The following is a 27,053-nucleotide window of genomic DNA, read 5'->3' as shown; positions in this document are numbered from 1 at the left end:
ATCGGCTACGGTTGGAAGAGCCAGCTCCAAAGGGTTTACCTCCCCCCGGCCTTTTGGTAGGCGGATGCTATGTCCACAGCTTCAGATAAGGTGGGTCAGTGATGTTGTCGGACCCACCTTTGCATCGGAGGGGTTAGGGCCTCGATGAACTGCTCAAGGGTGACCTTATCCGTACATCCTGTAGGCCCGCTCCCGGTGCTTGCAGCCATTTCTCTGTGAGGTCCTTAACCCGTTAGAAGAGCTGCCGGGGTTCTCCCCAGGTTTGAGTCTAGTGTCCCATAGCCTCATTCTGTAGGCTTCCTCGTCTAGCCCCAACCGGTCTAACACTGCTTTCTTGATTTCAGCGTAAGGGGTGGTTCCATTTGGGTTAACCGCCTGGTAGGCTCCTTGCATGATGCCTGACAACAGGGGTGCAACATACTGGCCCCAGCGGTCCACAGGCCATTGTGCATTTCGGGTGATACTCTCAAACGTGGTGAAACAGAATGATGGGTCTTCGCCTTCCTTAAATTTCTGTAACACTGCGGAGGGGACCATAGGCTGGTTTCGGGTGCCAGTCACGGCATCCGTCAGGTGTCTGATAGTCTCTTGACGTTTGTCCTGAGATGTGGACTGAAGGGTACTCTGCATTTAGATTTCCTGTTGGAAGGCTTGGCGGTCTGCTGGGCCTGTAATTGGAGGAGCTGTTGTAGCTGCTGTTGCCCCTCCGACAGCGTTTGGTTAATCTTCTCCATGGCGTTCTCAATCCTGCCGACTACGCCACTTGTGACAATCAGGACAGTATCCGAGGTTGATGTTGATAGACCTTTATTAAACACGGGCTAAATGTTCTGTATTAACCACGGTGTTTGGACTCCTGGCTGTCCCACAGTTACTTCACGATGGGAAAAGAACCAGGACTTGCTCTCCTTTTGGCGTGTCTCCTATACACTCGGACCCAGATAGGCTCACCAGTTGCTCTCACTCTCCTCTCCTCCTCCCTGCAAAAAGCAACAACACTGCCATTAGGCCAGTCCCCTTTATACCTGGTGCTAGGAGGGAAAAAGGGCCAATCAGGGACACTTTCCCTCCCCCTCTTCTGATTGGTAGAGACTCTAGGACCTCACCCTCTAGAAGTAGAGCTGACCTCTCCCTTCCTCCTCCTTTCCCTTGGTTGACTGGTCCCAGCTCCCCTTCCACGCCTTCAGCCCCTCCCTGGTCGCTACTACACCTGAGCCGTGCCTGATGCATGTCTTTTCCCCAGGCCCCGCCCCCCCCAACATGGCGCTCCGCTGGATGACTGTCCCGTGTGAGGCCCCGCGTCTGCAGCCTTATCAGGTAAGGAGGGGGTTCTGTTTTTCCCCCACATGTTCTCGCTCTCCCATCTGCGGGGCTTTCCTCCGACGCCAAGCGGTCTGCACGAGGCTGGCTTCCCAATCCCCACCGCCGCTCGACGTTGGAGGCTGCAGAGTCAGGATGTGTCACCGGACTGCTCCGCAGCAGTGTCGGTGTCCCGGGCCTCTGTGGGAGGGCCCGGCGCTGCGGCAGCATAGGCGGCCCCGTTGCGGCACACCGGCAAGGCGTCCCTGTCGAATGAATCCAACTTGGAAAAAACTACTAAACTTAAGTTTATTGATAGCAAAGAGGGCCATACTGCTAAAATGGAAATGCAATAACCCCCCAACTAAACAAGACTGGGATAAAGATATGATTTGGACAAGTGACACCGAAAAACTATACATAGACTCCGTACAACCCACCTTGTGACCCAGAAACATATGGGCCAGATATAGACAATACCTGGCAGACAAGGCTGAAACTGACAATCCAGAATGATACGAAGTGTAAATGGTGTAATGTGCATGTCTCGTAAATAATGCAAGTTTTGTTTGAGTTTTATGTGTGTGCAAATATAAATAAAGGTTTAAAAAAAAAAGTTCCTCAATGGTCTCCCTTGGCCAGACCTGGACTCCGTTTTAAAGTTCAGCAAGAGAGCTTCTCTCCGCCGGGCTTGAGCCTCCTTCCAAAGTTCACAATTTCAACAAAAAGTTTTTAGGACTTCTAGTCCCAGAATGCACTGGGTTAATTTTGCTCCCACTTCATTGCTCCCCGAAATGACATTTTCTGTCATTGGGAGCTGCAGTAGCCAAAAGGGGATATTAGTAGGAGGTCATGGTCTTTCCCTCTGCCCCTCAGAGACCTGAGTTTGCCTGCCTGGCCCAGGGGAGGAGTTGGTAGCAGGCCCAGTGTTTGGGATAGTTTTCTTCTCCCAGGTCTCCCAGTGTCTCTGCAGCTCACTCGGGCATTCTCCTTTTCTCCTGCACCTTCCAGCATCTCTGACTCGCTCACAATGTCTCAGTAGGATAGCTCAGGAGCAACATACCTGCCTTGGAAGCAAGACGACATGCTGCTTTTATACTCTCAGCTAGAGTTGATTGGAGTCAGGTGTGAGTAGTTGTCCTTCCCTGTCTGACTCTGCCTGACCTCATTATCGAGACAACATGGAGACTGCCCATAGGAATCCATTGCCCATTGATTCCTATGGGTAATCCTCATGATTCCCATCCGCCTCTTCCTCGTGCCAGTCCTTGTGGATTTCAATAGGGGAATGGGATTATGGGAGTTAAAATGGAGATATCCCCTGAGTGTTGGTTTACATCCCTCTTGATATTCTAAGAGAAGAAGGGGATTATGGGATTTGTAGTGTTGTGGAGAGGCAACATTCGTATTGGGGTTTAGAGATAATCTTGAGTTCCCCTGTTTTCGCCTTCTTTTCCTTAAGAGAAAATAATGGAGGGGTAGGGGGGAATTTTGTTGGCAATATCCCATAAAGACTGCTGGGAAAAAAGATGGGATACTGCGTCTCGCCCAAGGGCGCTCCTCTAACGGTCTCCAAGGATCCCCTGCCCAGGTGATCCTCCTTTGCTCATCTGCCCCCAGGGTAGGGATCCAAGAGCGATGGGCCTCCCCGGGCCACCTGAACAAAGGATCTCTGGGAATACCTGGGAGAAACGCCTCTGGTTTCTCACAGTGCCATCCGTTTGCCTTTGACTCGCATGCCGCACCCTGCGGGGGTGGGGCAATGCTGTAGCATCTCCTGTCTTGGTTGAAAGAAATTACCTTGATTTAAACAATTAGAAATCAAATACAAATCTTTTAAATATATACAAAATAACTGTAAAACAAATCATTGTGAAGACATTAAAAGTGTAATCTATAAAACAAATATAAAAAAAGAAATTAAGAAGGGGCTGGGCTGATGAGCTAAGGTCCGCCTGTCACCATTGATGAAAGGTATCCCTTCATGTTACGAGAAATGCACAAGTCCTTCCTTTGTCGCTTTGGCTCCCCATTAGTGAACCGGGTTCTCACATGAACTGTGTGAGGTGCTCGCATGCACCGCAGTGCAAGGGGGTGAATAGAGAACTCGAGCTATAGGAGGAGAGTAACCCATTGTGTGGCAGGGGGTGGAAAGAGCTCAAGCAATAGGAGGAGAGTAACCCATTGTGTGGCAGGGGGTGGAAAGAGAACTCAAGCAATAGGAGGAGAGTAACCCATTGTGTGGCAGGGGGTGGAAAGAGAACTCAAGCAATAGGAGGAGAGTAACCCATTGTGTGGCAGGGGGTGGAAAGAGAACTCGAGCTATAGGAGGAGAGTAACCCATTGTGTGGCAGGGGGTGGAAAGAGAACTCGAGCAATAGGAGGAGAGTAACCCATTGTGTGGAAAGGGAACTCGAGCAATAGGAGGAGAGTAACCCATTGTGTGGCAGGGGGTGGAAAGAGAACTCGAGCAATAGGAGGAGAGTAACCCATTGTGTGGCAGGGGGTGGAAAGAGAACTCGAGCAATAGGAGGAGGGTAACCCATTGTGTGGAAAGGGAACTCGAGCAATAGGAGGAGAGTAACCCATTGTGTGGCAGGGGGTGGAAAGAGAACTCGAGCAATAGGAGGAGGGTAACCCATTGTGTGGAAAGGGAACTCGAGCAATAGGAGGAGAGTAACCCATTGTGTGGCAGGGGGTGGAAAGAGAACTCGAGCTATAGGAGGAGTGTAACCCATTGTGTGGCAGGGGGTGGAAAGAGCTCAAGCAATAGGAGGAGAGTAACCCATTGTGTGGCGGGGGTGGAAAGAGAGCTCAAGCAATAGGAGGAGGGTAACCCATTGTGTGACGGGGTGGAAAGAGAGCTCAAGCTATAGGAGGAGAGAAACCCATTGTGTGACGGGGTGGAAAGAGAGCTCAAGCAATAGGAGGAGAGTAACCCATTTTGTGGCAGGGGGTGGAAAGAGAGCTCAAGCTATAGGAGGAGAGAAACCCATTGTGTGACGGGGTGGAAAGAGAGCTCAAGCTATAGGAGGAGAGAAACCCATTGTGTGACGGGGTGGAAAGAGAGCTCAAGCAATAGGAGGAGAGTAACCCATTTTGTGGCAGGGAGTGAAAAGCGAGCTCAGGCAATGGGAGGAGAGTAACCCATTATGTGGCGGGGGTAGAAAGAGAGCTCAAGCAATATGAGGAGAGTAATTCATTGTTTGAGGAAAATAAGAATGTGTTCGAAAGGAGACAACAGGAAGCCACAGAATCGCTTGTTAAGGCCTGGTTTTCTCGGCATTCTCTAACCAACGTTTCCTCTTCTTTCTCTTTCTAGCTTGTCATCGCCTTGCACTTACCAGGATCAACTAGGCACCTCTGGGGTCAAGATGGGACACCGGTTCTACCACCATGCTGCAGCCAGCAGCAATCAGCCAGCTGCATTCCAGGTCGGCCAGTTCCCAACACACCAGTTTCACCACCTGCCCCTGCACATTGCTCATGGTATGCCCCCCAGCCTGACACCTACTACGCCCAACGACGGCACCGGCGCCACTTTCCTGGCACTGTCTGGGAACCTTGCATATGGTGCTGCTTCCAGCAGGGGATATTTGCATGGCCACAGCGGAGGTCAGATCATGTTGCAACAGAGTGGCGGCACCGGTGAGATTAATTCCTTCCTTTCCTGATGTTTTCTTCCTCTCTTTCTCATGTTCCTGTTATCTCTCCCTGCCTCCATTCTTGTCACTCCCTTACATCTGGTCACTGGTAACTGCTTATGACAGATTCAGCTGCCCTCTGCCCCCTCCATTTCAGATTCCACACTCATGGGTCTCTGGCGGTCCCTGTGCCACAGTCACCAAGCTGTTGTCAACAAAATGCCTTGTGCTTCAGGGTCTAGTGGAGCAGAAAAAATGTATGTAAAGCCACAGTTACAGGGCATTACCATGTCACAGAGCTGTCTAGGTCCAAAATGTGCACCAACACTGTATGCTCAAGTTCAAACCTATGTTTAGGGAAATATTTACAGTAAAAGAGAGGCTTCTGAAACGCAAAAACAATCAGGATGGTACTTCTCTTCGGTCTGCAATGGGTCTCTCCATCTCTTGGAGGTCCCACTGTGTCTTCCTCGGTCATGCCAGGGCTCTTAGGCCTTCCCGTTTCCTGTTTATCCCAGTTCTTTTTTACAGTTCCCAAAAAGGGTCTCCTTGTCCCTTTCAATTCTGGGCATTGCAGACTTGGAGGCTTCTTGGACCCTTCTTCAGTTGCCTTCCAGGGTCTGTAATCCAAGAGTAAATCTCGCGCGTGGTCTTGCCAGCCGATGGGAGGGAGAGATGGGCAGGTGTCCCATTAGGCATTGCGTTCTTCGCTTCGTGCCTCTCTGATTTATCATTTTCTCTATGGTTCCCTCTCATTCCTTTTACCACCTTCTGGTCCTGCTGTAACCTTTCTTTTATGTCTTAACTGTACAGCATTTCCCGGTCTTATCAGTTCTTGATGTTCTTGCTCTTCTCTTTCATCACTTCAGATTCTCCTTCCCACCACTTCCTTCTCCCGTGGTGTAACCACATCCTCCTGACTACCACCTTCACGTGCAGGTATTATCAGCTCTTCCTCCCCGCTTGATGTTACCTTGCCCTTTCAGCACCCAGAGTTGTAGTGGCTCCAGGCAACCAACTTCTCCTCCTTTTCTACTGTTGTTACCTCGTCCACTCCTGATGGCACCACTTCTTCCTTCTCGCTCCATGTTACCTCCTCCTGCTTCACTTTTTATCTTACCACCTCTTCCTCCTCTCCACCACTGCCACCTCTCCAACCTCCTCTGCCTCACAGATCTCTGCTTTCTCCAAACGTACCTAATCCTCAGGCACCCCCACACTCGAGCCTCCTGCAACCCACTGGTTGGCTGGGTCCTCAGCTTTATAGGGCTGTGTACCCTCTGCCCTGGTAGGGATTTCCATGATTTTCTGCGCCTGTGTTCAACAATTCTGGTCAGGCTGGGATTGGCTCCGTTCTTCAAGTTCACCACGGCATGCTTTGAGCTGGTGGAGGTGCCGGACTCTCGTGGCAACCTTGATGCTCCCAAGCACCCCAATAGCTTAACCCAAGAAGGCCACAGAAACACGGACCATCCCCAGTTGACCAGCAATACAGGCAGTCAGAGAAACCATGACCCTCGTAACTACACCCAACTCTGACCCTCCACAACGGAAGAGACTAAAACCAGGAAAACAATATGCTTGCTCCAGAAGCAGTTTTAGCCAAAAGTGTCGCACTCCGTATGTTCCACGATCAGTCTGGGGGATCAGTTGGGCTAGATGCCGCTAAAGTAATTCAGACTTCCTTCCTGAGAGCACAGCTTGCAGGGAAAAGAATACCTGTCAGGCCAAGGGCTCAGGCAAAAAGGCGGAACGCACAGCGGAGCTAGAGGGAAGAAAACAAACAAAGCAAATATTACATACCGTTTGTTGACAATTCCAGTCCCTCTACCACTTCCGAGACCCAGAAGCTTACCTGTGTATTCCTTTTTCCCAGCGGAATACCTACTTGTGATAAGACACAAGACTGGGAGTGAGTGAAGGTCAGAGGAAGTGTTCTTTCTTGAAAGAAGGGGGACCAAAGACTTCCCCCAATAATGGATAGGTAATGTCAACAGCAAAGCGTCCCACAATCCAATGAGTGAAAGCAAAATCCAATGTTCCGAAATCAAATGAGCGGGAAAAAACAGCAGAGCGTCCCACAATCCAAGGAGTGAGGCCAGGAGCAAGTGTCCCAAGATCCAAAGAGGCAGAGCGATACAGCGAAGCGTCCCAAAAACCGACAAGTGATGAGCACAGCAAAGCGTCCCAAAAAACCAACAAACAAAAAAGGTCAAGCAAAAATTCACCGGGTGTAAATAAACAGCGCCGTTCTTGCTAGCGCGGTAAACAACACTTCAGGGAGAAATTAGAAGTGGTGTAAGATTTCTCAGACGCCTGGATGTAGGGTGTTTCTTTCTTCGCTCAGGGAGCGGATGGCCAGGAGCGATCGAGGATGACGGGGTTGAAGGGAGCCGGGAGCCAAACATGAGGAGCAGAACCCAAAGCAAGTCCGGTGCGTATTCCGTGGTCGAGCAGGGGAGGAGATCAAACGGAGGTCTAAGACAGAATCAGGAAAACGGATAACAAGGTCCAAGGCAAAGGTAGGATTCGGCAACCAGGTAAGCAAGGAATAGGGAAAAGAACAACTTATCCCAGGAGCGTAGCTCGCGTAACGCAACGGTTTAGGAGCACCGGCTTACTGGGGGCGTGGCCAGATATAGGAAGTGAATACAAAGGAGGCGTGAAACGCACGCAAAAGAAAGTGAAAACGTTCCAAAGGTTCCTTGCAGGCACGGTCCTCTTGGGAGATGTAGTTGTTTACCGGCGGTGGCATCGGCGTTGCTGTAAACGCCAGGCCAAACGCCACGGGCTTCTCCCCTGGACATAAGAATGTCCTAGGAAACCGGGGGGCGTGACAAAAAGCTAACAATAGGGTTTATTCTGCTACTGTGTCCAGTGAATCTATAGCAGCAATGTTCATTCACAGCCCAATGGAGATGTTTCACAAGCTCCCAAAGTCCAACTTAGTGCAAGGGTGCAGAAGGAAGGCTCGGACACACAAGTGGCATATTTTTGGCTATAATCTTTTATTAACCAATAAACGGGTTTGGAAAATGCCTCTCTACCCCTCAAGACTAGAAGGGGTTTCCCTGCCTGAGAGGAAACTAAGGAATACGTCAGGATGTCAAAATAAGAAGTCTGTTACTGTCGGGTCCCAAAACCCTACTTCGAGGGGATTGGGTCCTCCGACGTATTCCATATCTAGAACAGTAATCACCGCAGCTGTGCTGCTTTCGGAAAATCTTTCTGCGTCGATGACGTTGATACGCTGCCCTCGAGGGCCTCTGTTGATTCGACGTCACCAGATGTTATAAGTAGGATGCATGACACCCGTAGCCTCAGTTCCGTTTTTTCCACAAACGTGTTCGCTTCGGAGATCTCAGTGCGCCTCGGTTCTTCTGAGTTCTGTTCTTTCGGTTCCTTGAACCTGTTCGTTTGTGAAGATCCATGATGTCTTTGTCTTCTTCTACCCCGCGGCCGGGTTTTAAGAAGTGTCGGGACTGTGGGTCCAAGATGCTGTTGACGGACTCCCACGACGCCTGCCTCTGGTGCCTCGGTGAGGCCCACAACACGGATGAATGTGTAGACTGCCAGTCGCTTACGTCGAAGGCCTTGCTGGAGCGTAAGGGCCAAGCCCCGGAAGTCGAAATCCACCGGGCTCTCGACTGACGATTCGAGGGGCGAATCTCTGCATCGTCGGCGTAGGTCCGGGGGGTCTCGGTCCCGGAGTGGGTCCCGCCATTCCTCTGCCTCTTCGAGGCACTCACGGGAGCGCCGTTAACAGTCGCCTTCCCTGTCCTCGTCTGAGGACTCCGCCCATAGGCGGTTGGCTTGTCCCAACAAGCATTCCACTCCTGCCGAATGGGATTCATTACGGCAGGAGATGATGGGAATTTTTCAGTCGCAGGGCTCGGTCCGTCCGTGCAGTCGAAAGACGCCGGCCGTGACCGTGCTAGAGATGCCACTCTCACGCCTTCGGGCTTGAGAGGTCGTCGCGATCACCGGGTGCCTTCGAGGTCCCGGTCGGACAAGGATGGTCGCTCTAGACATGCCCGTTCCAGGTCTCGGTCCTCAACGCCCTCGAGACTGTCGGAGCCTGTGAAGTCTTCGAAGAAGACATTGACGCCTTCAGCGCCGAGGTCGTCGAGGGACTCTCTCGAGGCTCCGCCACCCAGGGAGCCGTCAATGCCATCGGCGCCTAGGCTGTCTAGGGACCCGCTCGGGGCTCCGCCCTTGAGGACTGTGTCGAAGCCGTCGGCGCCACGCTCGACGACGATGCCGATTCCCTCAACACCTTTCGAAGGCTGTTTTGTCGGAGGTACCCCGTGGCACGGTGGAACCCCCTAGAAAGGCTCTGGTCAATGCTAAAAATGTCTTTGTCCCTTTTTCTGTGCCCTCATTCCAGCCTCTGGATTATATTTCTGAGGTGGATGAAGGATCTGAGGAAGGGTTGGTTCCTGATGAGGTGCCAGACGAGATTTTATCTGGTCATAGCCAGATTACCTGCATCAGTTGTTGCACGACACCAGTGGTCTGGACACCTCTCCAGAGGTGGAGTTTTGTAGGCCTGAGCCTGGCACCCATGCCGAGTCCTCATACCGGCGCCTTATTTCGAGGGTAACGGAATACTTGGGGTGGTCTGCGCCACCAGTGGATTTTCTGCAGGATGACCTGACGGATATCCTCGACCAAGGTCCACCAACTGACCAGGTACTGCCATTCCATATGGCCTTGCAAAGAAGGGTGGCAGCGGCTTGGACTTCTCCGGAGAGTCTCCCGGCAGTGAGCAAGTCTTTGCCGCGAAAATACCGCCCAGCCAGTAGCGACCCCTGCTACTTGTCCACGCACCCCACTCCGGAGAGTTTGGTGGTGCAGGCGGCTACGGCCCCAGCAAAGCAGGCGTCGTACCCTACCATTCCTCCTGATAGGGACGACAAGCGTTTTGATGGCTGGGCGAAGAAAGTGTTTTCTTCAGGGGGTATGGCTTTACAGGCAGCCAACTCCGTGTGTGCCTTGTCACGTTTCACGCACACTATATGGAACTGTATTTCATTGGCGGCTGAACATATTCCCGAAGGGGAGGAACAGGATGGTTTTCTTGCTATGGTGCAGGATGGCAAGGATGCCATTTGTGTGTCAGTTCAGTCGGGTCTGGACATGGCAGATTGTGTCAGCCGGTCCATGGCGGTGAGCACCGTAATACGCAGGTTTGCGTGGTTGCGGAAATCGGGGTTTGCTCCTGATGTGCAAGCCTGGCTCCTCAACATGCCCTTTGATGGTGAACACCTTTTTGGCAGCAAGGCTGACGAGAGCCTTCAGAGGTTGCAGACCTCCAAAGCTGCAGCAAAGTCGTTGAGCGCTGCAGTTCGCCAACCTCTGCCTTTTCGTCCTAGGGGACAGCAATGGAGGGGAAGTTCCTTTCGATATTACTCATCCTTTAGTAGATCGAGAGGAGCTGCAAGTCAAAGGGGCCACGTAGGGGTACCAGAGGTGGAAAACAAGGTACTTGAGGTGCCAAGGCCGCTCGGGCAGTTGCCTTTTTACCCTCACGCAATGCCTCATCCGCTTCAGCTCAGTCATGAGGCCATGTCCCATGGTTCACCAGTTTGGGGGAAGGCTGGCGGATCATCTTGTAGAATGGCGTGCAATTAATTGTCACAGGTTTCCCCCTTTCTCACCTGTTTTTGTTGTCTGATGCCTACTTTAGGAGGAGTCTTCTTTTGTTTGATTCGGGTCTTATACAAGCCCGCTCGGCCGTCCTCGGCTTCCAGTGTTCGTTCAGCTTTGATGTCCGGGATCAAGGGAAAACTCCAGGAAACTCAGAAAAAGGATATGGAGCACGCGGAGGCGGTGCAGGGATTCCGGGAAGGGCTGGATAAGAGGGAAGGTAGATTGGAAGAAGGGGTTCCAGGAACCAGGAAACAACAGAATAATACAAGGAAGAGTACGGAGCACACGTCCATTCACAGCTAACAGCAGCATTGAGATGCGCGGGGGTGTGGCCTCTTTATAGAGTACGCTGCGTAGAACGTGAAGACTGGTGAGCAGCGTTCTGAGCTTGCAGCCATGTTGGTAGTATTATGGAGTGTAATCCCCGACGTGTCAGGGACCAGGAGGCCCAGAAAGGGCGAGTTTGATGGTTCATGACAACATGCATCCTCCGAAAACCCGTACCGCCGGGTTTGCCCGGGTGTATGAGATGGAACCTTCTGAGTAACCTGGGGGTATTTAAGTTTGAGATAGGTTCCCAAGTGCGTTCACTGGAGGGATATCCTTTCCATTCCACCAGGTACTGAAGTTGGCCACGTCTATATCTGGAATCACAAATTCTGGAGACCTCATTCTCCAGTTGGTCATTGACGAGCACTGGTTTAGGCCGGAGGTTATTTCGAGAGGTCTGGACTTATGGCTTTATTAAGGATGTATGAAAGACTGGGTGGATTTTTTTCCAGGAGTCTGGTCATTTGAGTCGAAAGGCTCAATGTGTTGATGAGTTTCTTTATAGGGAAAGGCCCATAATACCGGGGAGCCAATTTATTTTGTCGTAGATGCCGTGGCAGTAGCTTCGAGGATAGCCATACTTTATCCCCTATTGTGTAGGAAGGGCTCGGTCTTCTTTTAGAGTCTGCATACAGCTTGGTCTGGGTCCTGGCCTTCTCTAATTGTTCTTTGGCCTCTCTTTGTAAATTAATGAGTGTTTCAATCCAGGAGTCGACTGTGGGAACTGGTGTAGGATGTGGAAGGACAGAAGGTAGAACCGAAGGGTGGAATCCTTGGCTACAGAAAAAAGGGCTGGTCTTAACAGCCGAGTGATGCAAATTATTATAAGCGAATTCAGCCACTGGTATTAAAAGGGACCAATCATCCTGGACCTTGGTAGTGAAGCAACAGAGATATTTTTCCAAGGTTTGGTTAACACGCTCTGTAGCTCTGTTGGTTTGGGGATGATAACCTGAGAGGGCACGTTGAATTCCTAGTATCCGGCAAAGGTGTTTCCAGAACTGAGAAATGTATTGAGGCCCTCTGTCCGATATGATCTTGGAAGGGAGTCCATGTAGTCGGAATATGTGTTCCAGGAAAATTCCAGCAAGTTCTGACGAGGATGTCAGTTTATACAGGGGTGTAAAATGAGCCATATGAGTGAACAAGTCAATGGTGACCATGATGGTTGTGTATCCCCTGGAAGGTGGTAACTCCACAATGAAGTCTGTAGCTATGAATTCCCAAGGCCTTGTTGGTAGTGGAGGTTGCTGTAGTAAACCCGCCGGTCTTTTGTTGTCATGTTTGTTTTGATTACAGACAGAACATGCCTGAACGTACAGTTGTATGTCAGCTTTCATTCCGGGCCACCAAAATTGCCTTTGTATTAGTCGAAGGGTATTGGTAATACCACGATGTCCGGAGTAAAGGGAATCGTGACAGAGGTTTATTATCCTTTGTTTTTGTGTAGGAATGACCAAGGCGTTATCTTTGAACAAGTATCCATTTTTAGTCAACAAATTCCACTGGTTCTTGCTCAAGATGTCTTTCCAGAGCTCAGAGGATTGAGTTTGCATGCGAACTTCATCTAGGAGACTGATTTGCCTGAGCTACAAATATTGTATGGGGAAACATCTTAGGAAATGTTCGGTCTTCAGGGGGTTCATAGTCAGGACGCTGAGACAGGGCGTCAGCGATTATATTTTGTGTTCCAGGAACATGGTGAATCTGTCATGATGCCTACCTCTAAGGAGCCAGGCCGGGCCCAGCAACCCCAGAGGCAGACATCATTTTCCCCAGGGAAGTCTCAGCGGGCCCAAGTCGGGGCCCTTTGGACTCAGTCCTGGTGCCTTAGGCGCCAGGCTCATAGCGGACCCCAGTCCTGGCGCCTTAGGCGCCAGGCTCATAGAAGAGGATATGTGTTTAAGTGCTTGGGTGCACACTTACCTGATGCAGACCTTGCTGCTTCATCCAGGCCCTCTTGAGGCCTGAATGGGACTACTTAACCTGTAGGACTACTTCACCACCCGGGTGTGGTCGGGGAAGGATACATACCTGATTGGTGGAAGGATACATACCAGGAACTTCTTCCAAGGCTATTTAAACCCCACCCGAACAGCCACACATGCTTCGCGTTGTTCTGCACCTAGCAGCTGGACGCTCACCGTGTCAGCTCCTGCATCCTGAATTCAGCCACGCCTGCCAGCACCCTGGAACACCTGCAAGGGGAGAAAGGAAGAGAATAGGAGAAGAAAAGCCCTTACCTGCTAAATCTGCATCCCGGAGTCATTTCTCCAACGGCCCTGAAAAGGAAGACATCATTTTAAAGGCATTTCGTTTCGAGCGCTGCATTTTACTCACCTTTGCAAGGCGCTTCCATCTTCAGCAGCGATCTTCCGGATTCAGCTACGCCCCGGCGCCTAGAGGAAAAAAGACAAGAACAAAGGTGAGAGGGAGAAAAGGAATAAGGAAAGCTCAGTTTCCTTTTAAGTCTTACCTGTTGGATTATTCCCACTGCATTTCGGGTCCTGCGGCTTCCTGGCATCTCCGGACCCCGGCCCCTATGGGGAAAAAAGACAAAGACATTGAATGAGCGAATGCAAAGACATTACCTGAGCGCTCATCCAGAACTGTTTCACTTCGGGTCGGCGCCATATCTCCGGCACTCCGAACCCCGGCCCCTAAGGGGACAAAGACATAAGCATTAGCGCTTGCTGCAATTAGACAACGAACATTATTATTAAGCTTGAACTTTTGAACAGAACTTTTACAGCGCCTTACCTGAACAGTCAAGCTTACCTGAACTCCCATCAATCCTCAATCCAGTGAAGTAACTGGGTTTCAACGCGCCCCTGCATCAGAAGCAGGATGGAGAGCTCATCCTTCCAAACCCTAAGGTGAGGCTTCACGGGGAATCGTGGAGGAGGAATCGTGGAGGGTTGGAAGGGGGTGGGAGGCTTGAGCATTGTTCCACAGTTGGTAATACTCCCTTTTCACGCACAGGAGGGTATCCAACGAGCTAGGGAAGCCAGAATAGAGGGGCCCTTCCTGTCCATCTTCAGAGTTCTGCGTCTTCGACGCCGCGCCTCCGTGGGAACCAGGTGAGCGTTACAGAATCTGGAACTGGTATTGGGCAAAGAAGAAGGCCCAACGGGCCTGACGACTGTTCCTGCATTCCAGGGCCTGTAATACTTGGAGATTTCGATGCTCCGTACGAACCGGGACAGGATGTTTAGCTCCTAGAAGTAAATGACGCCACTCAGTGAAGGCTTGGAGGATGGCTAGCAGTTCCTTTTCTAAAACCGAGTAATGAGTTTCACTGGGGGTCAATGTCCATGAAAGATAGGCAATAGGATGTTCCAGTCCGTCATCGAGTTCCTGTTTCAAAACTGCTCCGATGGCATAGTTAGAGGCGTCTGTTTCCACTAGAAAGGGTCGATTTATATCAGGTTGAGCCAGGATGGGGGCTTGTGTAAACTCTGTTTTCAAGCGTTGGAAGGCCGTCTCCTGGACTGATGTCCAATGAAAGGGAGTATCTTTCTTCAACAAGGCAATAATCGGTTGAACAATCTCGGAGAAGGATGGTATGAACTTCCAATAGAAATTAGCTAGGCCCAGGAAAGACTGGATCTGTTTTACGGTGGTCGGAGTTGACCAGGATAGTATGGCCTTAACCTTGGATTGATCCATTCCTATGCCGTCTTGGCTAAGGACAAATCCTAGATAGTGAACAGTGGAAACATGAAAAAGGCACTTCTCGGGTTTTGCTAGGAGCTTGTGTTCACAAAGTCGTTGTACTACTGCCTTAACATGTCCTTCATGCTTGAGAGGGTCCTTAGAGAATATCAAAATATCGTCCAGGTAGACGATGATGAAAAGAAACAGCATATTCGAAAACACCCGATCCATAAAGCATTGGAAGATCGCCAGAGCATTAGCGAGTCCAAAGGGCATGGCCAAGTATTCATAATGACCAAAGGGAGTTCTGAAGGCTGTCTTCCATTCGTCTCCTTCCCTAATACGGATCAGATGGTAGGCACCCCTGAAATGCAATTTGGTGAATATTACGGCTCCTCTTACGGCTTCCAGGATATCTGAGATCAAGGGTAATGGATAACGATCTTTAAGGGTGCACTGAGTTAGACCTCGATAATGAAGACAAGGTCTGAGCTCCTTGGTGTCTTTCTTAGGAACAAAAAATAGTGAAGCTCCGGCTGGAGACTTGGATGGGCGTATGGTGCCGTTTTCTAGGTTAGTGTCTAGGTATTCACGAAGGGCCTTTTTCTCGGGTTCAGACAGAATAAACATCCTTCCAAAGGGAATCGCAGCTGAAGGTTCGGTTTCAATAGCACAGTCTTCCGGCCTATGGGGTGGTAAGGCTTGGACAATAGCAGAAGAGAACACATCGACGTATTCCTGGTAGGCTTTAGGAACCTGGACAATGTTGGAGACCGTAAGAGGGCCTTGCTGGGTTGTTGAACTTTCTTCCGATGGTGTCGGAGAAAGATCCAGGAGTAGACAATGAGACATGCAAAATTCGGAACCTAGGAACAGGGAACCTGCTGTCCAATTGATGTATGGATTGTGTTTTAGTAGCCAGGGCATTTCCAATACCATTGGGTAATTGGCAGATTTTATGATGTCAAACTTTATCTTCTCTTAATGATGGTTTATTGCAAGCTCGATTTCCTTGGTCTGAAGGGTTATAGGTCCAGAAGAGAGGGGTCTCCCATCAATTGCTTCTATGGGTTGCAAGGTGTTCCGGGATTCGTAGGGAATATGATGTTTAAGGACCCAGTAGGTTTCCTTCTTGGATGGTGAAAGAAAGGCCTGTAAAATTACCAGAGAGTTTTGTCCAGGAAAGTTCAAGGATGGTATAGATGTGGAGCCTACATCTCTCTCCCGAAACTGAGCTCCATCTAGGATCGGTAGCTGGCGTTTCCCGAACGCTGCGCAGGTGCTATTGGACATTCTCTGACTAAATGCTTGACCGAGGCACAGTACATGCATAAGCCAGTATGGATCCTTCGCAACCCTTATTGGGGGGATATGGGTCCACGAAAGGCCCCTAGTTGCATGGGTTCAGGTTCGTTTGTAGGAACAGAAGGATCTTCGGATTTCAAGGAGGTCTCTAAGGGGTTCTTCTGGAGGGGTGACTTGGTATTCCTTTTCTCTGCCTTCCTTTCCTGGATGCAAAAATCAATCTGTAGAGCAAGATCCATAAGTGCCTGGTAAGAACTTGGACATGCCACCCTGGCTAATTCATCCTTGATATCTTCATTTAGCCCTCTTCGAAAGAGAGTGAAGCAAGCTTCAGGAGGCCAACCCGCTTCTTTAGCCAGTCGCTTGAATCGAGTCACATAAGTGAGCATGTCCTGAGAGCCTTGCTGGAAATCAAGTAAATGTTCTTGAGCACTAAAGACCTGTTCTGGGCAGCCAAACATGCTTGAATGAATCCGTCATAATCATCCAAGAGGGCATCTCTGGAATTAACTAATGGTGTGGCCCAGGCTAATGCATTCCCGGAAAGGTGTGAAATAATAAAGCCCACTTTAGCCCTGGGGGTGGAGAAATAAGGTTTAAAGGTAAAGTGGACGAAACAAGAATCCAGGAATCCACGGAGGGTTTTTACAGAGCCATCATATTTCTCAACAATGCCGCCCAATAGCACACTGTCTTTTGTGGCAGAGTCGCGGGATAGCACCATTTGCTTTAACGCGGCGTTCTCAGCTTTCAGGTTCTGCACTTCGGTTGTTAGTTCCTGCATGCCACGCATAAGATCCTGGATGGCCGTCTCCATGTCTGTATCGACTTCGGTCAGGTGGCGTCTCAATCTGTCACAGGTTTCCCCCTTTCTCACCTGTTTTCGTTGTCTGATGACTTCTTTAGGAGGAGTCTTCTTTCGTATGGTTCGGGTCTTATACAAGCCCGCTCGGCCGTCCTCGGCTTCCAGTGAAAAAGGATATGGAGCACGCGGAGGCGGTGCAGGGATTCCGGGAAGGGCTGGATAAGAAGGAGGGAATGTAGATTGGAAGAAGGGGTTCCAGGAACCAGGAAACAACAGAATAATACAAGGAAGAATACGGAGCACACTTCAGTCACAGCTAACAGCAGCATTGAGACGCGCGGGAGTGCGGGGGTGTGGCCTCTTTATAGAGTATGCTGCGTAGAACGTGAAGACAGGTGAGTAGCGTTCTGAGCTTGCAGTCATGTTGGTAGTATTATGGAGTGTAATCCCTGACTTGTCGGGGAGCAGGAGGCCCAGAAAGGGCGAGTTCGATGGTTCATGACATTACTTCAGATGTGTGGGTTCTGGAGATCATAGCCCACGGCTACGGTCTTCCTTTCCGGCAGAGGCCTCACGAAAATCCATCAGGGAATCTCTCTTTGAAGAGTCCGGATCCGCTCCTTGTGCAGGAAATACAAGCCCGGCTGGAGAAAGGCGCCATAGAACTGGTGCCTGTAGCGGAGAGGAACAAGGGATGGTATTTCCCTTATTTTTTGATTTTGAAGAAAGACAGGGGATTGAAACCCATCATGGACTTGCGCGGTTTGACCAAGCTCCTCAGGAAGGACAAGTTCAAGATGGTTACTCTTTCTTAAGTCCTCCAGGCCCTTCAACTTCAGGACTGGTTGGTGTCTCTCGACCTCAAGGACGCTTACTTTCATGTGCCGATCCATCCCAAGCACAAGAAGTACCTGAGGTTTGCAGTTGGCGACTTGCACTTTCAGTTTCGGGTCCTGCCGTTCAGATTGATCTCCGCCCCAAGGGTTTTCACCAAGCTCATGGTGGTGGTGGCAGCGTATCTCAGGAAAGGGGGGATTCACGTCTTCCCCTACCTGGACGATTGGTTGATCAGGGTGCTCTCCCGAGCAAGTCCTGGATCATCTGTCAGTCACCTGCCACTCCCTTCACAGGCTGGGCTTCTCCCTCAATTTAAAGAAGTCCCACTTGACGCCAACTCAGCAGCTCCAGTACATCGGAGCAGTGCTCAACACATCCCTGGGGCAGTGTTTCCCTCCCAGGTGAGGGCTCATCACATTCAGCAGATGGTATGCAAGTTTCAACAAGCCCAGAGTCTTCCGGCGTTCGAGTTCTTGAGGTTGCTCGGCCTCATGGCATCCTGCATTCTTCTGGTGCCAGAGCCCAGGTTGCGGATGAGATCTCTGCAATGGGCTCTCAAGATGCAATGGTCGCAGTCCTCCGGCAGGATGCCGGACCCCGTGCAGGTGCCGCCCTCGGTCGCCCAGGACCTTCTGTGTTAGGCCGACAAAGGCAATCTGATGAGGAGGGCTCCGTTTTGGCTACCCTGGCCAGAGGTGACGATCGTGACGGATGCATCCCTCATGGGATGGGGAGCTCATGCCAACGAGTTGAGTCTGCGGTCGTTGGTCTCCGTCTGAGTCCAGACTCCATAACAATCTGTTGGAGCTGAGGGCCGTCGGGCTTGCCCCGAAGGCTTTTCTGCCCACTGTGCGAGGAAAGAATGTCCCGATTCTGATGGGACAACACAGTGGCCATGCACTACCTCAACAAAAAAGGGGGGGGGGGGCAAGGTCACTTCCTCTGTGCAGGGAGGCGATGCAGCTCTGGTTCTAGGCCATCCAGCAGGAAGTTTCAGTCTCGGCAGTTCATCTGGCCGGCGACAAAAACGAGATGGCGGACGCTCTGAGCAGGCAGAGCGTGATCTCTCACGAGTGGGAGTTGGTTCAGGCGATTCTCCTGGAGATCTTCGCCCTTTGGGGGACCCCTCAAGAGGATCTCTTCGCCTCCAGTGTCAACCGGAAGTGCGACAGGTTCTGCTCGCAGGAATTTCCTCCAAGAGGAGCCTTAGGAGACGCATTCGTGGTGGAGTGGTCCTTCCCACTGCTGTATGTGTTTCTTCCAGTCCCCGTCATCCCACAAGTGCTGCGGAGGTTTGGTTCCCGAATGATCCTCATTGCTCCGGCATGGGCCTGGAGGACGTGGTACTGCTCTCACGGGAGGGGGGTTAGGTTCCCCATCCAGAGGTCAGATCCCTCAACTTACACGCTTGGCTTCTGAAAGGTTGAGGTATAAGGATTGGGACCTCCCTGAAGACGTGATGGAGGTGTTGCCGTTAGAGAAAGTTCTGCGACTGGTGCTGGGTTAAGAATGTGGATCCTTTTTCATGTGACATTCCTGTGGTTCTGTCTTTTTTGCTTTCTTTAGCCAACAAGGGCCTGCAAGTGGGTACCATTAAAGGTTACCTGGCAGCAGGAGGGGTGTTCCTATCCGTAACATCTGTGAAGCAGCCACGTGGGCTTCGGTCCATATACTTTTGTACGACACTACTCCCTAGATTATATCCATGGGCAGGATCTGGCCTTTGGCAAGGCGGTCCTTTAATCTGCAATTTGATTGGGCATTCTAAATTTCTATTTTCTAAATTCTTTTTCCCTCCTCCATACGTTGGTACTGCTTTGGGAGTCTGTCATAGATATGGAATACGTCGGAGGACCCAATCCCCTCGAAGAACAAGTTACTCTCTTACCTGGTAACGTTCTTTCGATGGGATGGTCCGACGACGTATTCCATATCGCTCCCGCCCTGCTTACCCTGCTACAGAATTTCTTATGCGATTGCAGCTTACGTTTCCGCAAGGCTTTCTGTGGTCATACTGGTAGAAGAATGGTGCCACATGTTCTGGGGAAAAAACTACAACTGAGGCTACAGGCATCGTGCGTCCTACTTATAACATCCGGTGACGTCGGCTCGACGCAGGCCCTCGAGGACAGCGCATCAACGACATTGAGGCAGGACGCAGACGCCGAAAGATTTTCCGAAGCAGCACAGCTGTGGTGATTACTGTCCTTGATATGGAATACGTTGTCGGACCATCCCATTGAAAGAATGTTACCAGGTAAGAGAGTAACTTGTTCTTCTGTCCCTGACACTAAAAACCTAAATCAACTGTGTAGGGATGGTCTCTCCCAAAGTAAAGTGTTCATGATAAGTCTTGCCAACACAGGCTCCCAATGTCTTGGGTGTTCCAAATGACATGTTCTTTTAGGGGTTTGCTCCTTTCCCCTGGATTCTTTCTGGTTCTGCTTTCCTCTATCTTCGGTATTTTATATTTTTGTAATGATACGAGTCCCAGACTCGTAATTGTTTATACTATGGACTTGTATTTCCCTGCCAAGCATGGGGCTTTCAACTAAACAGTCTCTCTTATCTTCAGAGTCCTCAACCCTCTTATACTCTCTTTTGGGTGCAGGTTCCAGACTTGCGATGGATGAACATAATAGCTTGTTTAGCTCTCCTGCATGGACTATCTTTGTATGTCTCAGGGTCCCAGAACCTCTTATTCTTCGGCTTTCATATGGGTGCAGGTCCCAGACTTGCAATCTTCTGTTGCAATTACTTGATTTACTCTCCTGCCAAGCATGTGCACCTTTCTGTAGCATATCTACTTTATTCAGGGTTCCAGACCCTTTTTCTCTCTTGTTCGTATCTGGGTACAGGTCCCAGAATCCCCCTATATGGGTGCAATAGTTTGGCTTACTTGCCTGCCAAGCATATGCTTCCTTCTGCAGTCTCTCAGCTTCTCTCAGGGTTCCAAACCCTCTCTCTGTTTCTGTTGCTCCCAGATACCTCCCGTACTTCAGCACCACCCGCGTACCTGTCTCTCTGGTGCACGTCTTCCGGGGAGCAGTGCTTCCTTCTGGGGCTCTGGCAGCAATGGGTTGCATGCTTCAGTCGGTGGCGGCTGCACCAATTAGTTTCTCTTTGGTTTCTTGTTGGCGGCCACTCCGCCAGTCACTTCTAACTTTGCAGGACAGGCCTTCACTTCCCGGCAGCTTCGCAGGTTTTGGGACGCCCGGAGGTTCGTTCGTGCAGCGCACAAAGGAGCTCCTCCGTCTCCTCCTGCTTTCTCACTCCCGCTCAGCTCCGTGCACAGCGTCTCCTGCTTCAGTTCCCGGTACACCGGGTCGGCGTCTGCCCAGCTTCCTCCCACAAGGACGGCTCTCTGTATCTTGTTTTCCATCTACCTTTTTGTATTTCTCTGGACCAATTGAATACGGTGAAAGATTAGACTGTTCCAGTTCTCTGGAGTAATCCTCATTCTCCAGCATGGGGTCTGGCATGGATTCACATGCTCATGAATATTCCCCGTCGTCAGGCTGGGAATCCTCGGTAAAGAAAAAACCAGTATCAGTTTTGTTTCTGATCTGTCTTTCGTAGTAATAACCAATCACTGGTCTCTGCGTCATACTGACCACAGCCAATGACTGCCCTCTACCTAAGCACCGCCTCTGGCAGCCATCTTCAGATTTTTACCGCACGTTCATGTGTTGGGATCCTCGTGCTATTGCTCTCGAGCGTTAGTGCTATTTTTTCGCGCTTTTTCACAAAAACTTCGATTCTTTCGGTCAAAAGAGCCTCAAGCTCCACCGATCCTACATCCGATCAACGGGGACCCGTGTCGGATTCATCTGTGCCCCTCAAGGGTGAAGATTTCGTCGAGCTACACTTCGGAGGACTCCAGAAGCTTCTCAGGCCCGGTCTCGGAGATGGCCCAGGAGAAGGGAAGCTCGACGCCCGGAAAGCTGTTCAGGGCCTGCCCTGGATGCCAGCTGCAGAACGTCTTCAAGGAGGACGAACACTCTTTCTGCCTTTACTGCCTTCATGAGGACAAGACGCACGTGGAGAAGGACTGTGCGTTTTGCGGCAACATGTCGGAACGGACCATGAAGGACCGCCATCAACGTCTCGCCAACTGGCTGGAGGGTAAGAGCCCGTCTGGCGAGAAAAAGAAGAAATCCGAGCGGTCTTCTAAGACCTTTGAGGGCGCCCCGGCGACGGGGGCCCAACATAAGGCCAAGCACCGCGAGTCCGCTGGCACCGGGAGCGCCGAACGGTCGGGCTCTACGGGCGCCAGGCAGGGCGCACCCTCCCCGGCACCATCAACCACGAGCCAACGCTCTGGGTCGGGTAAGAGGAAGGCCGAGCACCCGGCGAAGCTCCTGGAGAGGCCCCGGTCGAGCTCTAAGGCAGAGGAGGAGCGTGGCAGTGCCCCCTCCCTCAAGGATAAGGCGGTGAGCGCACCTAAGGTGGTGAAGGCCTTGATCCATCCGACCAAGCCCTCTATCGAAACGGTCGCGGCGGCCCTGGCCCAGCCTGTGGAGGCTGCACCAGTGGTGGCGACCTCGGGGCCCAGAATCTCCCTGCCTCCTCGGAGGGAGTCTTCTTTTGTGCCCATCGATAGGACCCCCGTGAAACCCTCCGTGGGGAAGAAGAAGGGGGGGCAGGGCGTCGTCGTAGATTCGGCCTCAACCTCAGAAGAGTAGCTGATCGAGGTCTTAAGCCACGGCCTAGGCGTGGAACAAGACCAGCCCGTCGGAATGGGCCCCGACGCAGGTGACGACGACGACATCGTCGAGGATACCGACGGGGCCCCTGCTCGCCCGTCGGATTCCCCTCTGCCAGCGCCGCAAGACAACTCAGCGGCCATTTTGTTGGCTATACAGTCCTTATGCTCCGAGATAAGGACGAGACTACCGTTACCGACGGAGGAACCTCTCCCGTCGGGGGATCCAGAACCGGGACCTTCTGGTGTTCCCCCTACCAAGAAAAGAAGGATCCATCCACCACCTCCTTTTCAACCGTCGCGCCCCGTCCAGCCCTCCTCCCCGTCCACCCGAGGGGATGATACGGGGACTGACACGGCAGCGACGGGTACGGACGACGAGGCATACGACGAGGATTTTCCGTCGTCGCCTCCCACCAGGGCTTCTCCGCCCGACGAGATTGGATCGTTCCACTCAATGATCGCCAGGGCATCCGAGCTTTTCCAACTCTGCCCTGAGGAGAAGAAAAAGGAAGGCTTCCTTTACCAACGGCGCGAGGCCAAGAGGAAGACGGTCCTCGCAGTGCCTCTGTTGGACGACATTTGGGATGAGGGCCTTTCCCTCCTCAAGAACCCTTCCAGGACGCCAGCGAAAAGAGACCGGTACGAGAAAAAGTACCGGGTCCCGGACTCGGCCCCCCTATGCCTCCGGGCGCAGCCTACCCCGGACTCCGTCGTCTCCGCGGCAGCCAGGAAGAAAGCGGGGGGGGGTGCGGCCTCCACGTCGACTTACCCGCCGGACGGCGAGGGAAAGAAATTGGATGCTATGGGACGTAGAGTCATCTCGTCGGCGGCGACGACGATTAAAGCGGCCAACGCCTTGGCTATCGTGGCCCGCTACGACAGGGAGCTCTGGTACAAGATAGCTCCCCTGCTGGATTTTCTGCCGGACGACAAGAGGGCGGAGGCCCTTGAGATCCTGCAGGAAGGTGAGGTGGCCTCGGACCACGCCATCACCGTGGCGACGGACATCGCCGACACTGGGTTCCGCCAGCTGGGCAACGGCGTTTGCCTTCGACGTCGTGGATGGCTCAAGGCTACGGACTTTCGGCAGGACGTCCAGACCAGGGTCCTGGACATGCCCTTCGACGGGAACAACCTGTTTGGGAAGACAGTGGACGATTCCCTTCAGGCCATCAAGGCGGATACTGAGACGGCCCGGGCCCTTGGAGTACTGCAGCAACGGCGGACGCCCTTTCGGAGCGGCGGAGGCAAGGGCGCCTCCAAAGGTTCCGGCGGCGGTTTCGCTTCCTACCGTCAAGCGGCCCGCTCGTCGTCGCAAGAGGCCTACAGAGGACGAGGCAAGTCCGGCGGACCCCGCCGTCGTCGCCAAGGAGGTCAAGGCGGCAAGGCCGCGTCCAAGCAGGATTGAACCGGCCGTGGGGTCGGGCCCCCACCGAAGCACCCCGGTGGGAGGCCGGCTGGCGGGCTTCGTCAGCGTGTGGGAGTCCATCTCCACCGACCGTTGGGTGCTGGACGCCCTGGCCCGGGGCCACGCGCTCGAATTTCAAAAAAGGTGCCCGCGCGTCCCCCCCGTGGCCAGGAAAGAACTTCACGTCCCTCAACTTCTCCTGGAGGTAAAGGCGATGCTCAGAAAGGGCGCCATCGAACTCGTCCCAAAGAGGCTTCGGGGCTCCGGAGTCTACTCGCGATACTTCCTCGTGAAGAAGAAGACGGGAGGATGGCGCCCCATCCTGGACCTGCGACGCCTGAACAAGTTCATCAAGGCGCAGAAGTTCCGGATGGTCACCCTCCAGCACGTCCTGGGTCAGCTGGAGGAAGGAGACTTCCTATCGTCGTTGGATTTGGAGGATGCCTACTTCCACATTCCCATCCTAAAGGGGCACCGAAAATTCCTCAGATTCGTGGTCCAAGGGCGTCATTACCAGTTCAAAGCCCTTCCCTTCGGACTACGGTCGGCACCCAGGGTTTTCACCAAGTGCCTCGCACCGGTGGCGGCGCAGCTGCGCCGGTAGGGGATTCACGTCTACCCCTACCTGGACGACTGGCTCATCCGCGCCAAGACGAGGGAGCTCGCCGTGGTCCACACGGCAAGGACCGTCCAACTCCTCACGGACCTGGGATTCTCCGTGAACTACGCCAAATCCCACCTGGTGCCCGCGCAAGTCGCACTGTTTCTGGGAGCGAGGCTCGACACAGTGTCCCTTCTGGCCTCCCCGTCGGAGGAGAGGACCAGGACCATCTTGGGCAAGGTGCAACGGATGTTGGTGGCCGACGCGGCCAAGGTGAGGTCCATCAAGTCCCTCCTCGGGATGATGTCTTCCTGCATCTACCTCATTCCCATGTGCAGGCTCCGGATGCGCCCGTTGCAAGAATTCCTGGATGCGCGCTGGATCCAGACGACGGGCAGCTTCGAGGAAAGGATCAAGCTCGACGAGAGTTTCCGACGAGCGATACGGTGGTGGGGCACCCGCGCGCATCTGACGGCGGGCATGGACTTCCAGACCCCAGCCCACCAGGTGACTGTGACCACGGATGCCTCCCTAGAAGGGTGGGGAGCGCACACCGAAAATCTGCACGCAAGGGGACTCTGGCTCCCGACGGAGAAGTCCCTGCATATCAACGTCCTGGAGCTCCGTGCAGTGTTTTGGGCCCTCAGGTCCTTCCTTCCGTCCCTCAAGGGCAAGGTGGTGAGGATCTTCACCGACAACACCACCACCATGTTTTACATCAGGAAACAGGGCGGAACCAGGTCCCCAGCGCTGTCCAAGGAGGCGCAGGACCTGTGGCATTGGGCCGTCGCCCAAGGGATTCTTCTGGTGCCGTTTCATCTGGCAGGGATAAAAAACACCATCGCCGACTCACTCAGCAGGGAGCTGCGCTCGTGCCACGAGTGGGAACTACGGCAGGATCTGGTGGATCGCCTCTTCCGACGGTGGGGCACACCCCAGATCGACCTGTTCGCGACGGCGACGAACACCAAGTGCCGGAGGTTCGCCAGCAGGTTTCCCCAGACGAGGAGCATGGGCGATGCTTTCTCGTTCCCCTGGGAGGGCCTGTTCCTCTACGCGTTCCCTCCCTTGCCTCTGCTAATCCGGCTCGTCAACCAGCTCAAGAGGTCACGGTGCAGGATGATCCTCGTCGCACCTGCGTGGCCGAGGCAGATATGGTTCCCGGACCTTCTGGACTTGTCGGCGTCCCCGCCAATCAAGCTGCCGGCGGACGCGGATCTACTCTCCAGGGAAGGAGGCGCCATCCTCCACCACGACCCGAAGTCGCTGAACTTGCAGGCCTGGCTCCTGCAGCGCTAGAGTTTGGAGGATACGACATACCGGCCGATTGCAGAGAGGTTCTTGCAAAGGCCAGGGCGTCCTCGACTCTTAAATGCTACGGACACAAATGGAAGAGGTTCTCTGTCTGGTGCCACGCACAGAAGATTAACCCTCTACGGATTACGGCTCCCCAAGTACTGCCGTACCTGCTGACGCTGGCCAAAGCTGGTCTGGCACACGCGTCCATCAAGATTCATCTTGCTGCGATCTCCCGATACACCAGAACCACGGGCCGGACGTCCTTGTGGTCTCATCGTCTGGTGAAAGAGTTCATGAAGGGACTGTTCAGATCGTTCCCGCCGGTGAAGGCTCCGGCCCCGGCGTGGGAGCTCAACGTGGTGCTGACCAAGCTCATGGGACCTCCGTTCGAGCCTCTGCACTCGGCCCCGTTGAAGTTTCTATCGTGGAAAACAGCTTTTCTCGTGGCCATCACCTCCGCACGACGAGTGGGAGAGATCCAGGCCCTTTCCTGCAAGGCCCCGTACTTGACTTTCCACGACACGAGGGTAGTGCTCAGGACGCACCCCTCCTTCATGCCCAAGGTACCGTCGGACTTTCATCTCAACGAACCCTTGGTGTTACCTGTGTTCTTCCCGTCGCCTTCGTCGCCGGCTGAGAGGACTTTGCACTCGCTGGATGTAGCTAGAGCGCTGAAGTTCTACGTGGACCGCACGAAAGGTTTTCGGAAGACGTCACAACTCTTTGTGAACTTTGGACCTGTCAATCAGGGGAAGGCTCTCTCGAAGGCTTCCATCTCCAGATGGCTCTCCGGCTGTATCATGTACTGTCACCGGTTGGCAAACCGACCGCTGCCTGGCCGTCCGAGAGCCCATTCCACCAGAGCGATCGCAGCTACCACGGCGTTCCTATCTGGTGTGCCCCTGCTGGACATATGCAGGGCTGCTACGTGGAGGTCGACGCACACCTTCACGAAATTCTACTGCGTCGACCGGGATTCCAGGGAGGAGTCCAGGGTCGGCCAAGCAGTGCTGCGCAACCTGTTCGCCTGAGGTGAGCCTGGTGAGGAGGTAAGATGCTTAATGTTGAGTTGATGTGATGCTTAATGTTGAGCCTTTGCCACCTCCCGTGGTTGTGCATGTGTGTACTGCTATGTATTCTTTATTCATGAGCATGTGAATCCATGCCAGACCCCATGCTGGAGAAGGAACAAGTTACTTACCTGTAACTGTTGTTCTCCAGCATGGGTCTGGCATGGATTCACATGCGAACCCTCCCGCCTACCCCTCTGCGGCTCTTCACTTGGTCATACTGCCACTTCACGTGCTTCCAAATCTGAAGATGGCTGCCAGAGGCGGTGCTTAGGTAGAGGGCAGTCATTGTCTGTGGTCAGTATGACGCAGAGACCAGTGATTGGTTATTACTACGAAAGACAGATCAGAAACGAAACTGATACTGGTTTTTTCTTTACCGAGGATTCCCAGCCTGACGACGGGGAATATTCATGAGCATGTGAATCCATGCCAGAC

At 52.7% G+C, this 27,053-nt stretch overlaps 1 protein-coding gene across 1 annotated transcript in view; it reads left to right on the top strand.

Moving 5' to 3' along the window:
- Positions 1 to 27,053, top strand: part of NOBOX (NOBOX oogenesis homeobox) — a 498,422-nt gene that overhangs the window by 319,460 nt on the left and 151,909 nt on the right. The window contains exon 7 of the mRNA XM_069649778.1: positions 4,622 to 4,947. Within this exon, the coding sequence (XP_069505879.1) occupies positions 4,622 to 4,947 (326 nt within the window). The remainder of the gene's footprint in view (positions 1 to 4,621; positions 4,948 to 27,053) is intronic.

This window comes from Ambystoma mexicanum, chromosome 3p, assembly GCF_040938575.1.
Source record: "Ambystoma mexicanum isolate Mex_15411 chromosome 3p, UKY_AmexF1_1, whole genome shotgun sequence".
Taxonomy (NCBI): domain Eukaryota; kingdom Metazoa; phylum Chordata; class Amphibia; order Caudata; family Ambystomatidae; genus Ambystoma; species Ambystoma mexicanum.
The sequence above is the reverse complement of the archived record's forward strand: the minus strand, read 5'-3'. Positions and strand labels throughout refer to the sequence as shown.